General features: G+C 54.7%; 1 protein-coding gene across 2 annotated transcripts; it reads right to left on the reverse strand.

The window, feature by feature from the left end:
• Nucleotides 1–4,810: 4,810 nt before the first annotated feature.
• On the reverse strand, nt 4,811–21,441 carry CANT1 (calcium activated nucleotidase 1). Of its 2 annotated transcripts, none has more exons than XM_086356451.1 (4): nt 21,346–21,441; nt 9,824–10,475; nt 7,844–8,047; nt 4,811–7,073 (listed from the first exon to the last, which is right to left on the reverse strand). In XM_086356451.1, the coding sequence occupies exons 2-4, from the start codon at nt 10,452–10,454 to the stop codon at nt 6,703–6,705; spliced, it is 1,206 nt and encodes a 401-aa protein (XP_086212577.1). In that variant the 5' UTR covers nt 10,455–10,475; nt 21,346–21,441; the 3' UTR covers nt 4,811–6,702. The 2 variants fall into 2 exon arrangements, with proteins under 2 accessions (XP_086212577.1, XP_086212576.1); XM_086356450.1 differs by lacking the exon at nt 21,346–21,441 and adding an exon at nt 12,276–12,464.
• Between the last annotated feature and the right edge of the window lie 229 nt (nt 21,442–21,670).

Raw genomic sequence — 21,670 nt, forward strand, 5'->3', positions numbered from 1 at the left:
CATGGTATCCGGTCCCATCACTTCATGGCAAATAGATGGGGAGACAGTGGAAATAGTGGCTGACTTTACTTTTCTGGGCTCTAAGATTGCTGCAGATGGTGATTGCAGCCATGAAATTAAAAGACGCTTACTCCTTGGAAGGAAAGTTATGACCAACTTAGATAGCATATTCAAAAGCAGAGACATTACTTTGCCAACAAAGGTCCGTCTAGTCAAGGCTATGATTTTTCCAGTAGTCATGTATGGATGTGAGAGTTGGAGTATAAAGAAAGCTGAGCGCCAAAGACTTGATGCTTTTGAACTGTGGTGTTGGAGAAGACTCTTGAGAGTCCCTTGGACTGCACGGAGATCCAACTAGTCCATCCTAAAGGAGATCAGTCCTGGTTTGTAGGAGACAGGAAGAATAAAAGAAAAGCAGGCCCTGGCAAGGGCCGCAAAAGAAATTTATAATTATTGATAAACTGGATGCTATAAGGCATGAAACTCTTGGAACAAGTCCAGAGGGAACAGTTCATAGTCTCGAAAACAGGATATGATCCTGGGGTCGGAAGACGGACCCCAGACTATTTCTCAACTGGTGTCTCAGAGTCATATGTTTTACATATCTGGTGGAAAATCTATAGATAAGAATATTAGTCTTAGTTACTGATGTGTTATTGATTGCTATTTCCTAATTACTCAATGGTTAATGATTGTTTTGTTCTTTGGCCCTGAAGGCCACATGATTTATAATTTAACTCCCCGCTTACTCTTTCATTCCCGGCTGAAAGTATACTAAAGCCGGCTTGGATTCAGTTTCGGCTCCTTCACCTTGGAGCGGCGTTGGTCCCCTGATCCTCGCTTTTCTCTGAATTCTTGTGTCTCATTTCTCATTCTCTTGCTGTATCGTGCTTTCGGAAACCCTGCTTGTCAAACTGGACTCGACACTGGTTGTTCATTGGAAGGACTGATGTTGAAGCTGAAACTCCAATACTTTGGCCACCTGATGCGAAGAGCTGACTCATTTGAAAAGACCCTGATGCTGGGAAAGATTGAAGGCAGGAGGAGAAGGGGACAACAGAGGATGAGATGGTTGGATGGTATCACCGACTCGATGGACATGGGTTTGGGTAGACTCCGGGAGTTCGTGATGGACAGGGAGGCCTGGCGTGCTACGGTTCATGGGGTCGCAAAGAGTCGGACACAACTGAGCAACTGAACTGAATTGAACAGTTTCAGGCATCCAATGGAGTCTTGGAAAGTATCTTCTGCAGATACAGGGGTCAGGGTGGGGGACGGCTACTGTATTACACATAAAACTGTTAAGAACGTTTGGAGACAAGTCTTTGTGTGAATGTCAGTTTTTATTTCTTTTGTGGAGGGACAGGATTACTGGGTCCCATGGTTGGTGTGTATTTAACTTCTTAAGAAACTGTCAAATTTCCAAAGCAGCTGAACCCATTTTTGCATCCCTACTGGCAATTCCTATTACTGTTTCAGTGGTTTAAATGCTCACTAATACTTGGTATCGCCAGTCATCAGGATTTTATACTTTCAGCATATAGATCTTGTACATATTTTGTTAGACTTTTATCTGTTTCACGTTTTGGGGTGCTATTATAAATGCTGCTGTCTCAAAAAATTTCCAGTTGTTCACTGCACAGAAATGAAACTAATTTCCATATGTGAACTGTGTATCCTTCAGCTCTGCTAAACTCAGCTGTTAGATCTTTTTTGAAGAGTCCTTAGGGTTTTCCTATCTAGTTGAACTTGTCCTTGGTGAAAAAAGACAGTTTTACCCTTTCTTTCCCAATCTAAAGATTCTGCTTTCTCTTGCCTAATTGCACTGTCCGGGACCTCGTAAGAGATGGTGGGTGAAGAACAGTGACGAGCACATTGCCAATTTCCTAGTTTGATCACGGAGCTGTGGTTGTGTAACAGCATGAAGGGAACACAGCAACACTAATTCTAGTTTGGCAACTTCTTTGTGGCTTAAAATGATTTCAAAACAGAAAGTTAAGTGGTAGGGGAAAAAAAAGTGGAGAATGCCGATTCTTGCTTTGTTCCCAGCCTTCAAAGCAAAGTTTTTTTACCATGTAGTATTATGTTAGCTAAAGGTTTTTTCCACAGACACCATTTACCAGCTTAAAGAAGTTCCTTTTATTTCTAGTTTGCAAAGAGGTTTTTTTTTTCCCACTTGTATTTATTATTTTAAAAATATTTAAAGTATTAAGAAAATTCATTTTTATTATGACAAATGTTCAGAAAATATATCCTTAGTGTTTAACAAATCCTCTTTTTTGGCCCTGCACCCTGCTGGATCTTAGTTCTGAAGCCAGGGACTGAGCCCACGTCCCTGTAGCAGAAGCCTGGAGTCAGCCACTGGGCCACCAGGGAAGTCTCCGTTTGCTCTTAAATCATGAATGAGTACTGGATTCCATCCGGTTTTTTTTCCTCTATCTTTTGAGATTATCATACGGTTTTACCTTCTTCATCTGTTAAATATGGTGGATTACGTGGATTTTAGAATATTAAACCAACCCTGCATTCCTGGAGTAAATCACAGTCTGTCGTGAAGTATTGTCCATTTTACAGGACATTGTATTCAACTGGCTAAATTTTTGTCAAGGATTTTTGCTTCTACGTTCACGAGGGTTTGTATTTTTCTTCTATTTGTCTGGTTTTGGTATCAGGGCAGTGATGCCCTCACAGAATGAATTGAGGGTGTTCCCAGTTCCCCAAATTATGGAAGATTTTGTGTTGGCTCCTTACAACTTCTTCCTTAAATGTCTTAGACACAATTTACCAATAAAGACATTTGGCCTCGGAATTTTCTTTGTGTGAAGGTATTTTATTTTTGCTTTACCCAAATCTATTAACGGTTTTATTAAGGTATAATTTACCAATTTGAAGTGCACAAGTAAGTAAAGTTGCTCAGTCGTGTCTGACTCTTTGCAACACCATGGACTGTAGCCCACCAGACTCCTCCAACCATGGGATTCTCCAGACAAGAATACTGGAGTGGGTTGCCATTTCCTTCTCCAGGGGATCTTCCTGAACCAGGGATCGAACCCAGGTCTCCCTCATTGCAGGCAGACACTTTAACCTCTGAGCCACCAGGGAAGCCAGCAGAAGTGCATAAAGAAGACAGGATTAACATTTGGAAAGAAATTAGTCTCATTTTCTTTCACCTAGTTCTGAGATGACTTTTGGGAATTTCTTTTTTGCTAATGAATTGGAGAATGAAATGGCAACTCACTCCAGTATTCTTGCCTGGAAAATCCCATGGACGGAGGAGCCTGGTAGGCTACAGTCCATGGGGTCACAAAGAGTCGGACATGACTGAGCGACTTCACTTCTGGTGGCTCAGATGGTAAAGAATCTGCCTGCAATGCAGGAGACCCAGGTTTGATTCCTGGGTCAGGAAGATCCCCTGGAGAAGGAAATGGCAATCTACTCCAGTATTCTTGCCTGGAGAATCCCAAGACAGAAATCTGGCGGGCTATAGGCTATGGGGTCACAAAGAGTCGGACACAACTGAGTGACTAACACTAATGAATTGCGAGTGTGAGTGCTAGGCAGGCCAAGTCGTGTGGAGCCCAGAGTGTCGCAGCTGCTTAAGATACAGTCAAGCGCCGATTTTCTCTGCCTTCCTCCTCCATGTGCAGTTGCTCACCCTGTTCCCCTCCTCAGCTCGATGTGCTCTGGCTCCCCATCTCCCATCCTGGGACTGTCCTCCTGAGGACTGCTTCCTCACTGCGGGCCCCTGGAAACACTCGGCCTCCTTACTTGACACCTGCGTGGTTTTGACGGTTGAGTCTCCTCCCTGACTGTCCTGGTCAGGCTCGCAGCAGGTGGTCCCAGATTAGGATACTCTAAGGAAGCTTTAAAGACAGGGGAGCTATTTACAAGGTGTGAGTGAGCTGGTGCAGCTGGTATCTGGAGCTCTGGCTACTCCCAGGCCAGAAGCGACAAAGGCAGGAAGTAGTTCCTGGAGGTAGTGCAAGAGGCAGGCAGCCCTGGAGAGGGAATCGGTGCTTCCTGCTGGTTGGGGGTCAGTCCCAGAGTGTGCTGAGGAGGTGCAGAGGCTCACTCACGTCAGCCTCTGGGGAGGCTGAGCAGGATGGGGAAAGGATGGAGGAGGACGGGCACCCTGACCTACACCTGCCTCCTTCCAGGTTCCTTCCTCTTAGGGTTAGGGTTAGAGCTTAGAGGTTCCTTCCTCTTAGGGCCCCCAATGTCCTCCAGAATGATCTAGTTGGTTCCTGCAGGCTCATCAGACACCTAACGACATCTGGACCAGTCAAGAACTCTTGCTGGAGCCCACCTCCCCGCCAATCTTCTAGTAGCCTCCAAGAAAATGGATAAGTAGATGCTAATCTGTGTATGGACTCATTTACTGTTCATGACAGCTCTGTGAAGTAGCTCCATTATCGCTGTCCTTTCACGGATGAGGAAATACAAGCACAGAGAGGTTAGCTGATCCAACCACGGTCACACAGTTGCAAAGTGTCAGAGCCAGGACTGGAACCTGGAGTGGAACCAGAACCTATATTCTTTATCAGTCTGACCAAAACAGCATCTTCAGGCTTAGGGACAAGCTGGACTGGCTGATGTGGTTTCCATAAAGGCTTCTAGTCCACAAAGGTCCACGGTCCCAATCCCATGAGCTCCCATGGCACCCCGGCCATCCTGCATCAAGAATGCTTCTGGCTCGTTCCTTGCCAGGATCCCTCTTCATCCCCACAGGAAGTGCACCCTTCTCTGAGCCCCTGTGTGAACTGGCTCTCATATCCCCTGCGGCAGTGCCAAAAGCCAACACAGACCAGAAGACAAAGAGAATTCACTTTATTGTTTACAAAACAATGGCTCCAGTAGGAAGGGAACACAATCATTATGCTTACAGCAGCGAACAGGGGTGGGGGTGGGGGAAAGTCTAGCTTTAAAATACTTGAAAATCACTGTGTGAAAATGGAGCTTCTGGGCACCTGGGGCTTAGACCTCAACCCAGAGAATGTCCCTAGTCCTCCAACCTTCCTAATTTCATCTCTGGTATTTTTAATATCACACAGCCCTGAATGTCGTGGATATTTATCAAGGAGGTGGGTCAGGGAGCCCAGGTAAGCCAAGTCAGAGAAGACTTGGGCCTTCAGACTGTGTACAGTGGGAGCTGAGCTCTAGAGAGACATGTCTGTTCCAAACCTTGTTTTCTACTCTCCTGCTGTTAGTGTTATAGTGGAAGAAACAACCGCGCAGGAACGAGGGATCCTTCCTGGGTCCCCTCAGAGCATTTGTATTAAAATTCCAAAGTGGGAAAAGTCTACAAGACAGAGGTTCACAAGACAACAGCCAGAGCCTAAAACACGGCCCTTCCTGGCCATCACAAACCCTACATTCTCCTGAGAGGTGAGGTAGCTTCTGGGAGAGGGGTGCCGTGGGCTGATGGTGATGGCCCTTCTAGACTTCGGTTCTGGCTGACCTGTGTCCCAAACCCTCCACCTTTACCCTGGGGTACGGAGAAGAGACCACAGGGACTAAGACGTGCCAAAGTTTCTGTGAAGTTTTTATAAAGAAGAGGCTGCAAAACTCTAACAGGGAAGCGGAGAAATAAAAGGCCAGGACAGAAATTGCCAGACCAGGTAGGCCTCATCCACAAGTCCCAGGGTAAGGGAGCCCAGTGTCGGGGGCCAGGTGCAGGCTTGCCAGAGCCTGGGGCCCCTCTTTGACTCAGGAATTACACATTCAAGTCATTCGTGGAAGTCTTTAAAGAAATGGCAATTTCTGATAATTGCTAGAAAAAGGTATTGTGTCCTTATCATTGTAACTTGCCTTATGGACTGTAACTGCTTAATTACCATTTTCTTCACTGCCGGGAATGAATTTCTTAACTACAGGACTTTGCTCTTGATAAGATTTGCCGATTCCATTTTATAAGAAAGGAAACTAATTAATATATAAGCTAATAATTAAAACTTCAAAGTGCTACGCAGGCACAGAATTTTCCTGAAGACAGAATATACGGGGCCAGACCCTTGAATGGAGAAGTTTGACGTGGGGCAGATGGTGGGCACTTTGAGCAGACGTGTTCCCGGAGGCCTGCCCTTGCCCTCACAGCCCTGTGAGGTCCTGCAGTGTAAATAGGTTCTTTTCCAGGGGCCTGGAGGGATGGATTTAATGCCTGAGGTTCACAAGGAAGAGAAGACGGGTGGTCCAGGCGCACCAGGCTGGCAGCCCCACTGGGCAGACTCACTGTTGGGTTCCCAGAGAGGGCACAGTTCTTGACACACAGTAGGAGCTCAAGAAATATTTATTGAGCAGGAGAAGAAATGGAGAGAAAAGAAAAGGAGGTCAGATGGAAGAAAGGGCTGAATTGGAGGATGGGCCCCAAATTAAGATGCCTGCAATGACTAGCTTCCACCACCAGGTGGAGGCGCAGGGAAATGTCCGGCCTGCAGCTCTGGGAGACACCCCCACCCCGCCACTTCTGTTCCCCTCTGAGAAGCCACATCTCAGGCTGGGACTGAGCTCCCAGTTCTGGAAATTTCTAAACCAGGCACGCACCTCAAGAGTTCAAAAAAAAAAAAAAAAAATCAAAACAAGAAAAAAGGATCAACTAAACATCACGTCAAAGTGCAGTCGTCGGGTTTTTATGAAACTTGAGTCCTGACGTAGCTTAAAACCGTCTACCCCTCGGCCTGGCTTGTCATCTTGACTTCTCTTGGTTCAAATGAACTCTATGCCCTCATACTTCACACTCCCGATCTTGGTCTCGGGCAGGAGGAAGCGTCCGTCCAGCGTGAAGGCCATGATGTAGGTGGCAATCTGGCCGCTGTCCTCCTCAGACTTGAGGGCCACGATGATCTGGTCGTCGGTGTTGGGGATGAACTTGAAGGAGGAGAAGCCGTGGGTGGGGACCACTGCCCCCACGTGCTGGACGGTTATGTCCCCGAAGTCCTGGGCGGCGCTCAGCAGCAGGTTGGTGCCCCGGCGCTCGTCGTCCTTCTCGCTGTAGCGCTCGTGGCTGGCGCGGCGCGGCAGGAAGAACCAGCGCTGCAGCGTGTCGCTCCAGCAGGCAGACTCGTGGATGAGGTAGCCTGGGGACACACAGGCCGGTCACGGCGCCCCGCGTGCGGACCCGCGAGCACCGGCGCCCGGGCAGCACGGTCACGGCGCCCCGCATGCACACCCGCGAGCAGCCCGGCGCCCGGCCAGCAGCACCGTTTTCTTTAGCTGTCCGTCTGTCCAGAGTGGCTGAACCCAGCAGGACAGAGCCCACGGGGCCGCGTGAGCCTCTGCTGGGCCGCCTCTCTGGCCACCCTCCCTCGCTGGCTCCCCCAGCACTGCTGAGTAGCCATGGCTACAAGGTCTGTCTGTATTTCACCTCCTTGGTGCTATTTCACCTCTCTCGGGGCGCAGAGCAGAGAGCTTCTGGAAGAGGCACGAGTAACACTAGGTCTGATCTGAGAAGACGGATCAGGGCAGGTAGGAGAGGCTGCCTCTAAGCCAAAAAGGATGGGAACTCAGCCTATCTGGAGGTGAAGCTGTGACCTTAGTCATGTGCTTGAGCCTGCTCCAAGCACCGCCCCTCCCTAAAATAAACCATGACTTCCAGAAATGAGGGCAAAGCAGCAAAGCTTCGTGCACCTGCTCCCACCACCAGGTCAGGGGCGAGGCCTGACCTCGGGGCAGCCCCCAGGACACTGCTGACGGGGCTACTGTCTGAGCCCACCGAGTGAGCCTGGGTGAAAAGCAAAAACAGCTCGCTGGCCCCAGAACCGAGAGGCCTGGTGGGAGCAACCATCAGAGACAGCTGAATGGTCTAACAAGCAAGCTCACGGTGCCCATCCGTGGGCCTGGCTCTCACCTGGCGGCCGGATCCCGGCAGCAGCCCGCAGGGCGTTGTAGCTGGACACCCAGTTCTCGTGGTCCACGCTGCCTCTGCAGCCCACCACCTTCACCCACTCTGGGTTCTCATTCAGCACCTCCCCCGTGGCAGTGGTCCACTCCTTGCCCAGGCCGCCCACATACAGATGCTCATCCTTCACGGCCAGCCACTCAGCTTTGAAGCCTGGGGACAGGGAGACAGGGGCGGGGCTGAGGCGAGGGCCAGCCTTCTGCTGGCCTGGCCCATGGGCTCAGTCAGGGCAGAGCAGAGAGCCCTCTGGGCCCGGCAGCTCTAGGTGGCAGAGGTCACTCATGTTGGACTCAACCTGGGGCGACGACAAGAGGATAGGGGATGGACCAGCCAGCTCGCAGCTCCGTTCGAGGGTGGGCGGTCGGGCCCCTCTCCTTAGAGCAGACACCACGGCGTTCACGTGGGGCAGACGGGCACCACCTCTGCCTTCTGACTCCTGGCTCCTCTCTCCCTGCCCTCTAGCATCTTCCTCCCAAACTCACCCCAGGAACCCTGCTGGATCCCCGCCTCCTTAACCCATGTGAACCCCCCAGTGGAGCAGCCTAGTCCTCCCCCCCAGCCAGAAAAGTGGCCCTCCACTCACAATCTCTGCAGACCCCAACCTCCCCGTTTTTCCAACTGTCATGTCAACCCCATCAGACTACGCCCAACCCTGGGAAAACGCAGCAAAGTGCTGGTCACACAGCCACACCCCCGAGGGATTTATGCGCCAGCGGCCAGAGCGTAGTGGGGCTCAGCACAGATGCGCACAGTAGCCACGCCAATCAGTGTGTTTATTTTCTTAGATGGATTCACTTACCATAAGCCTAGTTGTGAAGGCTGTGTGGGCACTTTGTTCTAGCATATTCTCACCTGTTCCTACACTGTGTTCTAATCTGTGCCTATTCCCAAATGTTTTGCAAACTTCCGGCTGGCCCAAGGAGCTGTGGCTGCAACCCTCACCTCAGGATGCTTCTCTGCAGGTGGCTCTGGGGGACCCACTGACTTCCTGTGATCTCCTCCGGGGGACAGACCACCGGGCAACCCCGAGCTCCCTCTATCCCACTATCCTCCAGACCCGAAGGGCAAGCAGAACTGCTGGATGGTGCCGGACACGCGCGGCCGGCCTAAAGCAGAAAGCGGGCAACCGAAGTTTTCAATAAAACGGTGGCTGAGAGAGAGTCCTGCCAACCTGCTCAGCCTCGGGCAAAGTCGGGACAGATTTTTATCACTTCGAGGGAAGGAGGCCCTGGCAGCCAGCCCAGGGCCCAGTGAGTTAATGCGATTTCTCCTTTGACCCCAGGTGCTGGCAGTGGAGCCTGGCTTTCTAGCAGGTGCAGATCCAGCCACATGCATGGAAGCTGGTGTCAACTCTCCCGCTGCTCCATGTGAAGGTTCTGGGCACACAGGCTCCCTCCCACAGCTCTGCTACCTGCCTGCTGGCATAGCCGATGCCAGAGGTCGGACTCCACTCAAGGTCGGGGTGGGAGGCACTGCTGTTCACACTCAGACCCTCCCCTGCTGGGTTTTCAGAAATGAGCAGTTTGCTTTTTAACAAAGTCTCAGTTCAGAATGAGCAAACCTGATGCCCCAGCTTTAAAGCCAAGCCACGTGGAGGGCACAGTCCCAGCGTGCGCTCAAGACACTGACACAGCTGAGGACGCAGAAAGGGGCTGTCCCTGAGGGCAAGGCCCAGCGCTCCTCTGGGAGAGACCCCGCTTCCCCGCCAGCCCCCAGCAGAAGCTCACACTCCTGGGCGCGGCTTCGGTCTGAGGTCTCCGAGGACTCTGCTCAGGCTGCGGGAGCTGCAGGTCAGAGGTGGGGTAGACGAGATCTCCCCGACGTCCACCCCTGGACCAGCGACTGCTTTGCTGTGCATGTGTTGAGAACCAACCGGATGACCTGATCTCCAGCACCGCAACGAGCCCAGGGACAGACGGCCCGACTTACCTTTCCCCACGGTGCCGTCGCCGTCGGACAGGATGACCCAGGGCACGGCCCTGGAGCCTTCGATCTGGTAGACCACGCCTGTGCGGTCGTCCACGGAGTAGAGCTTCCCGTTGAAGACGATCAGATCCGACAGTTCCATGCCCCGCCCCTTTTCTGCCAGGTGGGACTCCAAGACCTCATGGCCTTGGTCCCACTCCACGGCCACCCGGTCCCCGCTGTCTGACAGGGTCAGATGACCCTTCTTCAGGTAACTGACCCAGGTGTTCTCCTCCTGGGCCCTGGACTTTGTGTCCAGGTCAGCAATAACAGCGAGCCGGTATCGCGTCCCGCCCGGCGTCCTCTGGGGGGCAGACAGTGGGTAGGTGTCATTGTACCGGGCAGCAGGTGGCTGGACGGGCTTCCAGTTGTGGGTGTTGGGCAGGGGGGGCCGGCCAGGAGGGGGGCGGTGGGTGTAGAGCAGCCAGAGGACAGCGGCGCCCACGAAGGATGGCAGGATCACCTTCCAGCGGGGGCGGAAGCGGGGGTCCGCGGCCTTGGTCATGGACGCCAGCACGGGAAGGCCCCCCACGCTGATCCGGAGAGAGTGCATAGACTCATTCCATTCCGGGGGGTTGGACAGCTGGACGGGCATCAGACTGAAGGGCGGCGGGACCTGCAACGCGGGGGAAAGGAGAGCGGTCACGACCTGCCGGGCACAGTGCCCCACCTACGAGCGGGCGTACGGTCCAAGGCGGCCTCGTCCAGGGTGACTGGCGTGGCCACGACTCAGCCATTGCTGCCCCCTTGGCCTAAGTAAACCCTGACTCTGCAGTGTCTTTGTTTACTCTTTTCAGCAGGAAAAAGTCTTTCCAAAGCAAAAGCATTCCATGTCCTCTGTCCCAGCTGGCAAGACACAAAGCTCAGTGAGAGAGAGTTCTGCATAAGCTGGTGCTTTGCAGTCTTGGGAGAGGGCATGTGGCAGGCGGGGAGGAAGGGAGGGTTGGGCAGGACAAACTATCAGAGAGAGTACAGGTCCATTTTAAGCAAAGGTCACCTAAGCCAGAAAGCCCTCCCTGACGGCTCTGCTCCCGACGGCAGCCTCCATCCTTTCCTTGGCACCTGTCACCACTGGACATCAGGTTACAGTTTATTCATTTGCGCCCCCGGCTACTAGAACAGTGCACAGAGCAGACACATGCTCAGTGAGGGAGCTACGTCCTCCTGGGTTACGTTTCTGTGATATTCAAATAAAGCATAAAATACAGTCAGCCAAACAGAAACGTGCTGTGCTGAGCTTAGTTGCTCAGTCATGTCTGACTTGCCGTGACCCCGTGGACTGTAGCCTGTCGGGCTCCTCTGTCCATGGGACTTTTCAGGCAAGAATACTGGAGTGGGATGCCATTTCCTCCTCCAGGGGATATTCCCGACCCAGGGATTGAACTTGCACCTCCTCTGTCTCCTGAATTGCAGGGGGATCCTTTACCCGCTGAGCCATTGGGGAAGCCCATTCAAATCAACTATGGAACACAATCAAGCCAAACAGAAACAGTGCAGGTTTTGGCAACATCTGTCCCCTGGCACCTTTGTGTCATGCAAAAGGCTGAGGGTCCAGAGGCTGATGCGTCCTCATCCCTGGAGCCCTGCCTGTCAGCACTTCAGCTCCAAGGACAGCGTGGCTCGGCCCAGCCCGCTCCCCGGGTGTAGCTGGAGGCTGAGCTCCGGGGGAGGTGGTGGTGGCCAGGAACAGCGGCTCTTGTCCCCAGCACAGACCACGGCAGCTCACAGGTCACAGCAGCACCAGGGGCAGAAGCAGCAGAACACTGGCCCGTGGCCACTCTCAGTCTCGACCTTCAGCTGTGACTTGGCAGCTCTCAGCCTGAGAAAGGTCCCTCAGGCCACGGAGCATTTCTGCCTTGGCCCCCAAACAACTAACGGCTGACTCTCTGCGTAGATGCTCCTCGCTCCGCCAGGTGGCAGCTGGGAAGGGTGTGGGGACTCACAAGGGGACTTGGCAGTTCTGTGAACCACCCCCCACCACACTGTAGACCATGTGGGCTGGCTCCTGGGATGGAAAATGAAGGCAACAGGCCCATATGGCAAACAGGCCTCCCATCCCCTTGCTTTCCGGACAGATTCTTAGGTTTTGGCCAGAGGGTCAAGTACAGAAAAGGGACTTCTAAGGAGCAGGTAAGACATCGGGGCTCTGCGGAACGGCCTCGGAGTCCTCCTCCCCTCCCCTGGGCATGGGCCCGACTCCCCTCCTGGGAGAGGGCTCCCCCGCCCCCAGGAAGCAGTCCCCCAATTTGCCATGGAGATGTGAGCTGGTCGCTGGGGACCTCGAGGGAAAGCAGGAGTCCTGGCCCCAGCTCTGGTCTCGCCAAACCACGGCTTCAAAAGCACGGCCAGGCCGAAGCTGCCTGCTGTCCACGTCCAGCCCACCGTCACCACTGAGCTCTCAGCTCCTGCATCTCACCTCCTGGTCAAGATTCTGCCTGGATTTCTGACACACATTCGCCTGCAATTCTTCCCTCAGGAATCGAAGCAGCGATGGCGGATGGCCATAGTCACAGCTGTCCTGGTCAAAACTTCCATGAAAACCCTGGGAGACACAACTCTCCATGTGAACACACTTCAACCAAAAGTTATGAGCCACCACCACCTCAAAAAGCTCAGGTGTGGCCCCGATCCCCCTCCGTCTGCAGCATCTGCTCTGTCAGCCCCAGCGACCCGGCTGCCTGCCTCCTCGCCATCGGCTCCCACAGCCCCTTCTCACAGGAACCACGCAGGCACCTTCTTGCTGCTACCCCCCGACCCCGACACCCACTGGTGCCCTGCGGGCACCGACACCTGCCATTCAAGCCAGTCCCTTTGGCGTGTCATTCCCTGCTTTGGGAGCAAACCCTCGCTAGTTACACAACCCCTGTCAACCCCAACCTGGCCCCGGCAAGCCGGCTCCTCTGCCTGCCGACCAACCACTCTTCTACCCCGCGTCCCCCAGACAGGGCTCGCCGTCCTGCCCCGGCTCCTGACGGTCTTGCTCGCACTCCTCAGAAAGGCCTCCCTGCCCACCCTCTACCCCACAGCATACTGCGCCGAAGGAATGAAAAAGACACCCACTTCCTGAGCAGCTGAGGCTCCTTGCCCCTGCACTCCAGCTTAGGTACACGCAAACCTCTGGCCCTGGATCCAGCCGGACGGTCAAGCTGCCTGCCGTCACAGGGCTGCAGGGGCAGTGGGCAGAGTGCCTGCCAGGGCAGACGTGTCTCCATCGTGCTGTGTGCCCTCACAGCCCCTGGTGGGCTCTTCATTTCTGCGTCGCGGTCCTGGTGTCCCCCCGTCACTCGCTCCCAGCAGACTCTGAGGACGCCACCAGCAGCTAGGGCCCAGTGGAGCCCACCCGGCTCCCCGGCCTCAGTCCGGGGGAGGACTTCCTGCTTGCTCAGGGTCAGGTCAGCCATGCCTGCTCTACTGGTTCCTTCTCAGTCTATACTTGTCCATATCTCCCATCTGAGCCACTGTTCCAGCTCCAGGGTACACTCTCAGGTACTGGTAGCGCTCGGTATGTGAAAGGGTGACATCGTGCCTCTGTGAATGAAGGCAGAGCCCACCCCCCCCATCCCGGAGGAGGGCCCTCTCCCCGGTCCTAGCTAGGGTCCACTGCTGGCCCCGGAGACGCCCCACCCACAGGCAGGCCTGCTCCTGGGGCCCAGACACAGGGTGTCCCGCTGCACCTCCTGCCAGCAGCCACGGGGCCGCCAGTGGTGACCTGTCTGCGGTCCTCTTCCCTCTCTTCTCGGCCCTCAAGGCGGGCTCCTTCCTCGTCACCCACCGCTTCTCCTTCTGAATCCACACCCTCCCAGCCCGAATGTCTCCCTGGAATCCAGGCCAGGAGCCCAGCTGCTGAGCCTCCCGCGCCTGCAGCAGGTTCTGGGCAGGAAGGCACCGCTGGCCGGAGGCGCTCCCAGCTCTCAGCGCCAGCCTGGGCAGCAGTCAAATCGCTCACGCCGCCACATCCTGGCGGGTGCCAGGCCCCCTCACCTGTCCACACCCCAGCTCTCAACTCCACACCACTCCCCTCCCCGCCCCAGCCTCTGCCCTGGTCTTGTCTCACCTTGGCCTCCTGATGACCCAGACCTCTGGGCAACCTGAGCTCTGCCCGTTACCAGCCACGTGACCTCAAGCAAGTGACCTCGTTCCTCTGGATCTCCGTCTCTCCACGTGTAAACTGTGCACATGACGGACCGGATTCCCAGGGCCATGGCCGCCGGGTCAGACGCTGTGGGACTTGGCACTGACCACCCGCTGCTGTCCAGCGCTTCCCTCCTCACATTACGAGCAGCTGTGCTCAGGCCTGGGGGGCCCAGCTCTGCGGGCGAAGCTGGCACAGGGCCCAGCCCACTCCTGTGAGTGTGGGCATGGCCAGAGCCAGGGACTAGATGGCCCGCAAAGCTGAGAATACCCACGCTCTACTCCCCCAGAGAAAAAGATCCTCCCCAATCCATCCTTCACACAACTGAGACTTTCCTGAAAAGTGAATCTTTACCAGCCCCCCAGCGCCTTCCTGCCAAAGGACAAGCTCCTCAGCCTGCAGGCGAAGCTTTGTATCCTCGCACACGCTCCCCACGCTCAGCACCGCCTTGTTGTGATCCCACAATCCGTGTGCCAGACACTCGCACAGGACGCTTTCTCCACTCAGCCACATGCACCCACCTAGCAGTTCCTGGCTGTCTCATGAGAGCACTTGCTGTCCTGTCCCCCTCCTGCCCTGCGTCCACGTGAAGTGCCCCCCACCCCCCTGTAAGTGTCCCTCCTGTGAGGGGCTGACATCCCAAAGGCAGCCAGGCTGGATCTCAGGACTTGGGACTGTCCCCTTCTATGGCAACAGGGACTGTGCAGACGAGAGCCAGTCGGGGGCCTTGCGATGGAATTGCCCAGGCGGGCCCTCAGTGTGACCGTGTCCTCACAGAAACGGGGAGGGGGATGTGACGGCTGAGGAGGCCATGTGACCACGGCCGAGAAACGCACAGGACCCCAAGGAGCTGGAAGAGGCGAGGATGGACTGTCCCCGGCACCTTCAGCGGAGCACGGCCCTGCCCACACTATTTCAGCCCAGTGAAATGACACCTGCTTCTGGCCTCCCGAACAATGAAGCACATGTACTCTTTTCAACTGAGAAGTCTGTGGCGATGTGTGAGGCTAGGCCTAGAAATCAATGTACCTGATGCCGGCTGCACCTCTTGGGGCTCTGCCGTTTCTCTGGCTGCAACCCGGTCTCAGCCTCCCCACTGACTCTGAGCCCCAGGAGCCCAGGGACTCTGCTCAGTCAGGTTGGCTCCCAAGATCAAAGGAGGCCTGGGCTTCGATCACGTTTTGCTACATCAACACTTATTCGATTGCTTTTGGTGACCGGAGAGTTTGGGCTGCCTTCCAGAAAGCCCCTTCAGCTTCACCACTGGATCAAAGCCCAACCTTGGTGTCTATCCCTCCTTTGGCATCCCAAGGGATTATTTTTATTTTGTAGAAAAAGAAAGTTTCCAATCAGGTTCGTTTTCATGCCGTGCCACGACCCGCCGGTTTATCATCTAAAACTGATGGTGAGCTGCCTGTAGTCTCTTGTTGCTGGAGGCCTAGCTCCAAGAGAGAGCTTGCATTTTCATTAAAAAAACAAAAACCTGCCATCCACGAAAACCAAGAGACAAGCCAGCGCAGGTGAGAGGTGAAATGGACAAAGCCGTTCCCAGGAGGGCCTGCCCCCTGCCCACGAACCTCCGAACGCGAAGCGGTTTAAATGTCACCACCACGTGCAGCTCGAGCTCAGTCGCTCAGTTGTGTCTGACTTTGCGACCCCAAGGACTGTATCCTCCAGGCTCCTTTGTCCATGGGATTCTCCCAGGCAAGAATACTGGAGTGGGTTGCCATTTCCTTCTCCAGGGGATCTTCCTGACCCAGGGATCAAACCCACATCTCCTCTCCTGCGTTGTAGGCAGATTCTTTACCCACTCAGCCATCATAATGGATCGATTTTTTAAAAAACTAGTTTTATTTGACCGCACTGTCTTAGTTGCACATGTGGGAGCTAGTTCCCAGATGAAGGGCTGACTCTGAGCCTCCCGCATTGGGAGTGCGCAGCCTTAGTCACTGGGCCACAAGGGAGGTCCCAGGCTGACTTTACATAACCAGGAAAACTGGAATCAAGTTGCTGTGGTAGAAAGTCATGAGCTCTTTGGCCGGCCAGGCTCACCTGTTCAGGGGGCATGCCTGCCTTTGCTCCCGTTCAGAAACCCCTGGGGACCACACCCCTCGGGGCTTCCTTTCTCCCACGCCAGTCCCACTGAAACATCTCTGGAAAGACGTCCCTGGCTGTCGAGGGGCAACCACCACCCAGGAGGTTCGCGTTCTAATCTCCTTCCGGGTCCCCTCTCTTTGGGGCGGGTGTCAAGAATGGCTCGCTGACACTCCTGCTTTTCCAGTGTCCGTGGAACCAGCACTTCCTTAGAAGACAGGCCGGAAACAGCCAGGTGGGGTGCTGGTGATTATCCACTGGGCAGTGGACTCCAGACCCAAGGGAGGCGGCACCAACCTCTTGCTGTACACCCAGGGGGACGCTGCCTCCCCAGCCCAGCAGCAGCAGCCCCTTCGAGGTCTGGTTACAGTTAAGGAGGAGGACAGGCTCTGACACCCCTACTTTCACGGGCCTTTCATCACTGGACTCTACCAAGACTTAGAAGAAAGTGGGTGGCGACACTGACACAGCCAAGAGCCTTTTTCTGTAGATTCCTTCAGGACAGGGGTGTGACAGGTGGCAGGGCAAACAGGTTTAACGACAGCTGCCAAGGCTATCCGCCCCCCACCCCCCTTCAGGATCTAGGGAGGCAGGAAGCACAGTGTAGAGATAAGGAGGCCCCTCCCTGCTCCCTGCTGCCTCAGGGGCAGCCACTCTCCTCCCTCGGGAACAAATGCCTTCCTGGCCCCACCTCGCTCCTAGAGAGCCCTATCCAGACAGTGGGCTGGGCCGGCCTCCGAGTTCCTGCTGTGCTCACTGCCAAAGGGCACTTCCTGGTTAGAAAGTCAAGAACTCATCCCATTGACTGCACTAGGCACCAAGGGTTTCACAGCTCCAGCGAGACGGCATCTCAAAGAATGCAGACGGTGTTGTCTCAGCTTCTGGAAAAAGTGACCTGATTCAAGGCATTTTTCTGTTTTGGACTTGCCAAGGCTTACTACTTTGTACTATTTTAGGCCATTTCGAATGTGGACAGGGTGGACAGTGGAAGGAAATCAGGAAGGAGGGGAAAGGTCCTTTTCAGTCCAGATTCTCAGTCATGTCCGACTCTTTGTGACTCCTTGGACTGCAGCACGCCAGGCTTCCCTGTCCATCACCAACTCCTGGAGTTTGAGGACTCAAACTCATGTCCATTGAGTTGGTGATGCCATCCAACCACCTCATCCTCTGTCGTCCCCTTCTCCTCCCGCCTTCAATCTTTCCCAGCTTCAGGGTCTTTTCAAATGAGTCAGCTCTTCCCATCAGGTGGCCAAAGTATTGGAGGTTCAGCTTCAACACCAGTCCTTCCAATGAATACTGAGGTCAGGGCTGAAACTCCGGGCCCTACCTGAGTCTGCACCTTCCCAGGCTCCTCTTACTCTGTATACAGGCATTCACAACTGCGTGCTCAATCCGGTTACATACAGCTCGAGGTAACTTATTTTTCAGCCCTCTGGCTTGTTTTAAGGTCACTACCCAAGAGGAGTGAATTTGTTTTCTGTTGCTGCTATTAACAAATCACCACAGACTCGGCGGCTTACACACCACAAACTCGCTTAACGGTCTTGGAGGACGGAAGTCTGACATGGGTCTCACTGGACTAAAATCAAGGGCTGTGTCCTTTTCCGAGGAGCTGGCCTTTCTCAGCTTCTCGCGGCTGCCCACATTTCTTGGCTTGCGGCCCCTTCCTCCACCTTCAAAGCCGGCAACAACACTGTCTCGCTCTGGCCTTTCTGCCGTCACCTCCCTCTGAAGTTCTCCTCTCTCCCTCTTCCACGTTTAAAGGCTCTGTGATTGCTCGATAACCCAGCATGGTTTCCCTATTTTAAGGTTGTGGGTTAACAACCTTAATTCCATCTGCTACCTTAATATCCGCTTGTGAAAGTAAAGTCGCTCAGCTGTGTCTTCATGACCCCATGGACTGTAGCCTGCCAGGCTCCTCCATGAATGGGATTTTCCAGGCAAGAATACTGGAGTGGGTTGCCATCTCCTTCTCCAGGGGATATTCCCGACCGAGAGATCGAACCCAGGTCTCCAGCATCACAGGCACTCTTTACATCTGAGCCACCAGGGAATCCCTAATAACCCCTTGCCACGTGATATATTTGTAGATTCTGGGGGTCAGGATGTGGACATCTTGCGGGGGCCATTATTCTGCCAACCACAAGGAGGGAGACAGAGAAAGAACCTCCGGCTTTTCCAAAGGGGCAGGGCCGTTCGCACACGGCTCTGTCTCCGGGTGGGCACACAGTGTCAGGATCACCCACAGCTTGTAGTTATTGCCATCATGGGAGGGCTGCGTGTGCTTCAGTTATATCATTAAAGCTATACTTGGAGGATTTTTAGCAAAAAGTGATCTTTCCAGTTGAAAGTGAGGCGCCGTACACAAAACCACACGTCACTGGGGCGGTTTACGCAGAGAGCCCACAAATACGAGGACACACTCATCCCATGATCCATCTGAATCAGGCCCTGCTTCCAGACAGTGGAGCTGCGCCTGCAAGAAGCCATTTCCTCCCGGCACTTTTCTCAGTGGCAGATACTGCTGGGGCTCACTCAACCCTCGGAGCCCTTCTGTGGGGGCTCCAACCTGCAGACACCGCTGGGACTCGCTCAACCCTCGGAGCCCTTCTGTGGGGGCTCAGTGGCAGATACCTCTGGGGCTCACTCAACCCTCGGAGCCCTTCTGTGGGGGCTCCAACCTGCAGACGCCGCTGGGACTCACTCAACCCTCGGAGCCCTTCTGTGGGGACTCCAACCTGCAGACGCCGCTGGGACTCGCTCAACCCTTGGAGCCCTTCTGTGGGGGCTCCAACCTCAACCTCACACCGTCAGTAACCATAACAGTATCTGGTCTGGCCCCGTCTGATCCCTGCTGTCTGGGGCCCTACTCCAGCCTCATTCCCCACGACTTGTTCCCCTAGCTGAACAAGAATGCAAGTCGGGCTCTGCTTCAGAACCTGAAACTGTGAGTTCCACTTAATGACTGGACCTACTACAGGTAAACAAGTAGGATTTAAAAAAAAAAAGGTATATAAGAAACGAGAAAACCGAACACCTTCCCAGATTTCTCTATCACCAGGATTATTTTTTTCTAATTGATCATCTTGAGTCTAGTGAAACGGGAAATCAACACAGGGGTCCTTAAAGATTAATATGAAAGTTTTAGATTCCCCTAACGTTGGCATTTAATAATATCTTTCCAGGCATCTCCACAGTCCAGAGTGTTACTGAAGGGAAAAGTAACATCACTACCCTTTTCCCTGCAGTGTCCTAGGTACCATTCCACAATCATCTGAACGATAGAGAAATGACTTATCACAGTGTAGACCCATTCAGGACTCCAGACCACATTCCCAGATCTGAAGTACTCTGTTTCTGAAGGAGAACACACTGGAGCATGTGTCCACCTACCCTCCACAGCTGCCATGAGGACTGCCACGTTGCTGCTGGCAAGTCCCAAGACTCAGATGAAAGGGGCGTGTGTGTGTGGCAGCCTGCAGTGCTCACCTCAAAGGCCACAGTCAGGGAGTAGGGCGGACATAGCCACTCCTCCTGCACCCTGGGTCCCTCCTCCCCACATCTGTGGCTCAGGGAGGCTGGGCACACGCGCAGGGTGCAGTTAGACCGGCAGGTAAGAAATCCCTCAAGTATCAACAGCTTAAACACATCACTGCTGCCGTCTATGAAAATAAGGGGTGAACTACATTTGGGTAACATCTTTAGGGGGAAGAAAGCAGACTTTCAGCTAACAGAAGGAATGGAATAATCAGATCATACGGTGCCACAAAGCATACTTGCCCGTAGGGGATTTCCTCCACCACCCTGTGACATCACAGTGCCTTGTGTGATCAGGTTAACTGGTTAACTTGATCTCGTCAGGTTAACTGACGGGAAAAAGTGAGAAGATGGAGAATCCTGGCCCCAGACCACTGCAGAGGCCTCATGACAGTGCCTGACCAAATCGATCCGTCTCCCCTGAGTCCTCTCCCAAAGACACTCTCAGGATGGGAGGCCCCTACCAAGTGCAGAGGGAGTGGCTGGCTGGTTGGTGTGCCTCTCAGAGCGAATAGAGGGCTCATTGAGGCCAGCAGGGAGGCGCCCCAGGGGCTGGCTACTTGCTGGCTCTTCTGGGAGGAGCCCCACCGAGACCACAGGCTCAGGCTGGGCTGTTCCACTGGCAGGCCTGTGGGGTGAGGCTGGGGGCTGGAGGAAGGCCCGCAGCCCAGCCCAGGCAGATTTTTCTCAATCAAGCTCCTCAAGGGAGAGGAGGGGGAGGCTGCAAAGACCCTAGGGCTCCTGAAGGGCTACAGCACCTGCTTCCTTTTCATGGACCCCCAGAGACCCTGTGCTTTTGTTAACGTTTGGTCCTTAGACAGAAGGGCCAGCAAGATTCACTTGACCTCAGCAGATGCAGGCTCCCACATCTACAATTTGTTCAGAAACGGGTAGGAAAAGATGTCAAGCACATACCCTGAGGCAGCCATAGGAAATGGGGCTGGAGTGCAAAGAGGCACCCATCTCCTGGGGGACCCTCAGGTGCCTGCCAAGCCTAGGGACATGAGCGCAAGGGTCACGACAAACCACAGGGATGGGCAAAGCGCCTGTCTTAGGAATGGTGCCCATCCTGACCAGAAGGTGGGGAGGAGAGGGTGGAGAGGGGGCAGGGCAGACAGTCTGGGTGCAAAAGGAAAAAGGGGAAGGAGAGGAAGGCCTGCTGGGGTGGGGGGACGCTGACCTGCTGCAGGTGTGACAAAGTGCCAGTCAGAGAGGGGAGGGGTTCCCTAACTGGTCAGGAGAAACCCTGCAGAGGTCACAGAGGCTGGTAATGAAATCACAGCGAGCAGGAGAGGGTTGTCCTCAAGGATAGTTAAGCCTCAGGAAGGGAATGCATCCCCCAGGCTCAGAGGGGGTGACGTCCCAACCTAGGCGGAGGGGCGAGGTGTCCACAAGTCAGAGGGGGCAGGAGTCCTGCAGTCAGAGGGGTGGTGGACCGTACCAGTCAGAGGGTGGACGAGTCCCCCAGGTCAGAGAGGGTCGTCCTGCAGTCACACGAGGGAGGTATCTCCTAAGTCAGAGGGGGGAGGTGTCCCGTAGGTCAGAGGAGGTAAGAGTCTTACAAGTCAGAGGAGAGGGAGGCGTCCCACCCTAGTCAGCGAGTCAAGGGGGGCGGGGGCCCCGCTCAGGGAGAAGAGGGATGGAGCCTGGGGTGGGAGGAGAGACGCGGCGGGGTCGGAGCGGACAGCAGGCGCCGGCGAGCCGCCGGCAGGCCGTCACTCACCCGGTGCGGGCTGGCTCCGGGGCCCGCGGGTGGCGGGGCCTCGCTGCGGGTAGCGCCGGGGACCCAGCGGGAGGCCGACTTCCGCCCGGCGCGCTCGCCCCGCCTCCGGGCAACACGCTCCCGGCAGCCTTCGCTCCGCGGCTGCGCGCCGACGCCCACTGCCGGCTTCTGGGAGTTGTGGTTTTTTGTTTTTTTTTTGCTGCTCAGCGAGCAGGTCCGGGGGGAGGAGCCGCTCGCTGGGAGGGGGCCCGAGGGCAGTGTGCTCCACCCGCAGGCCGTTTTCGGCGAGTTATTCCAGAACTTTGGCCAAAATGGAAGCAGGGGA

Source organism: Bos grunniens, chromosome 19, assembly GCF_055505025.1.
Source record: "Bos grunniens cultivar Pamir isolate PY7600 chromosome 19, Bosgru_T2T1.0, whole genome shotgun sequence".
Taxonomy (NCBI): domain Eukaryota; kingdom Metazoa; phylum Chordata; class Mammalia; order Artiodactyla; family Bovidae; genus Bos; species Bos grunniens.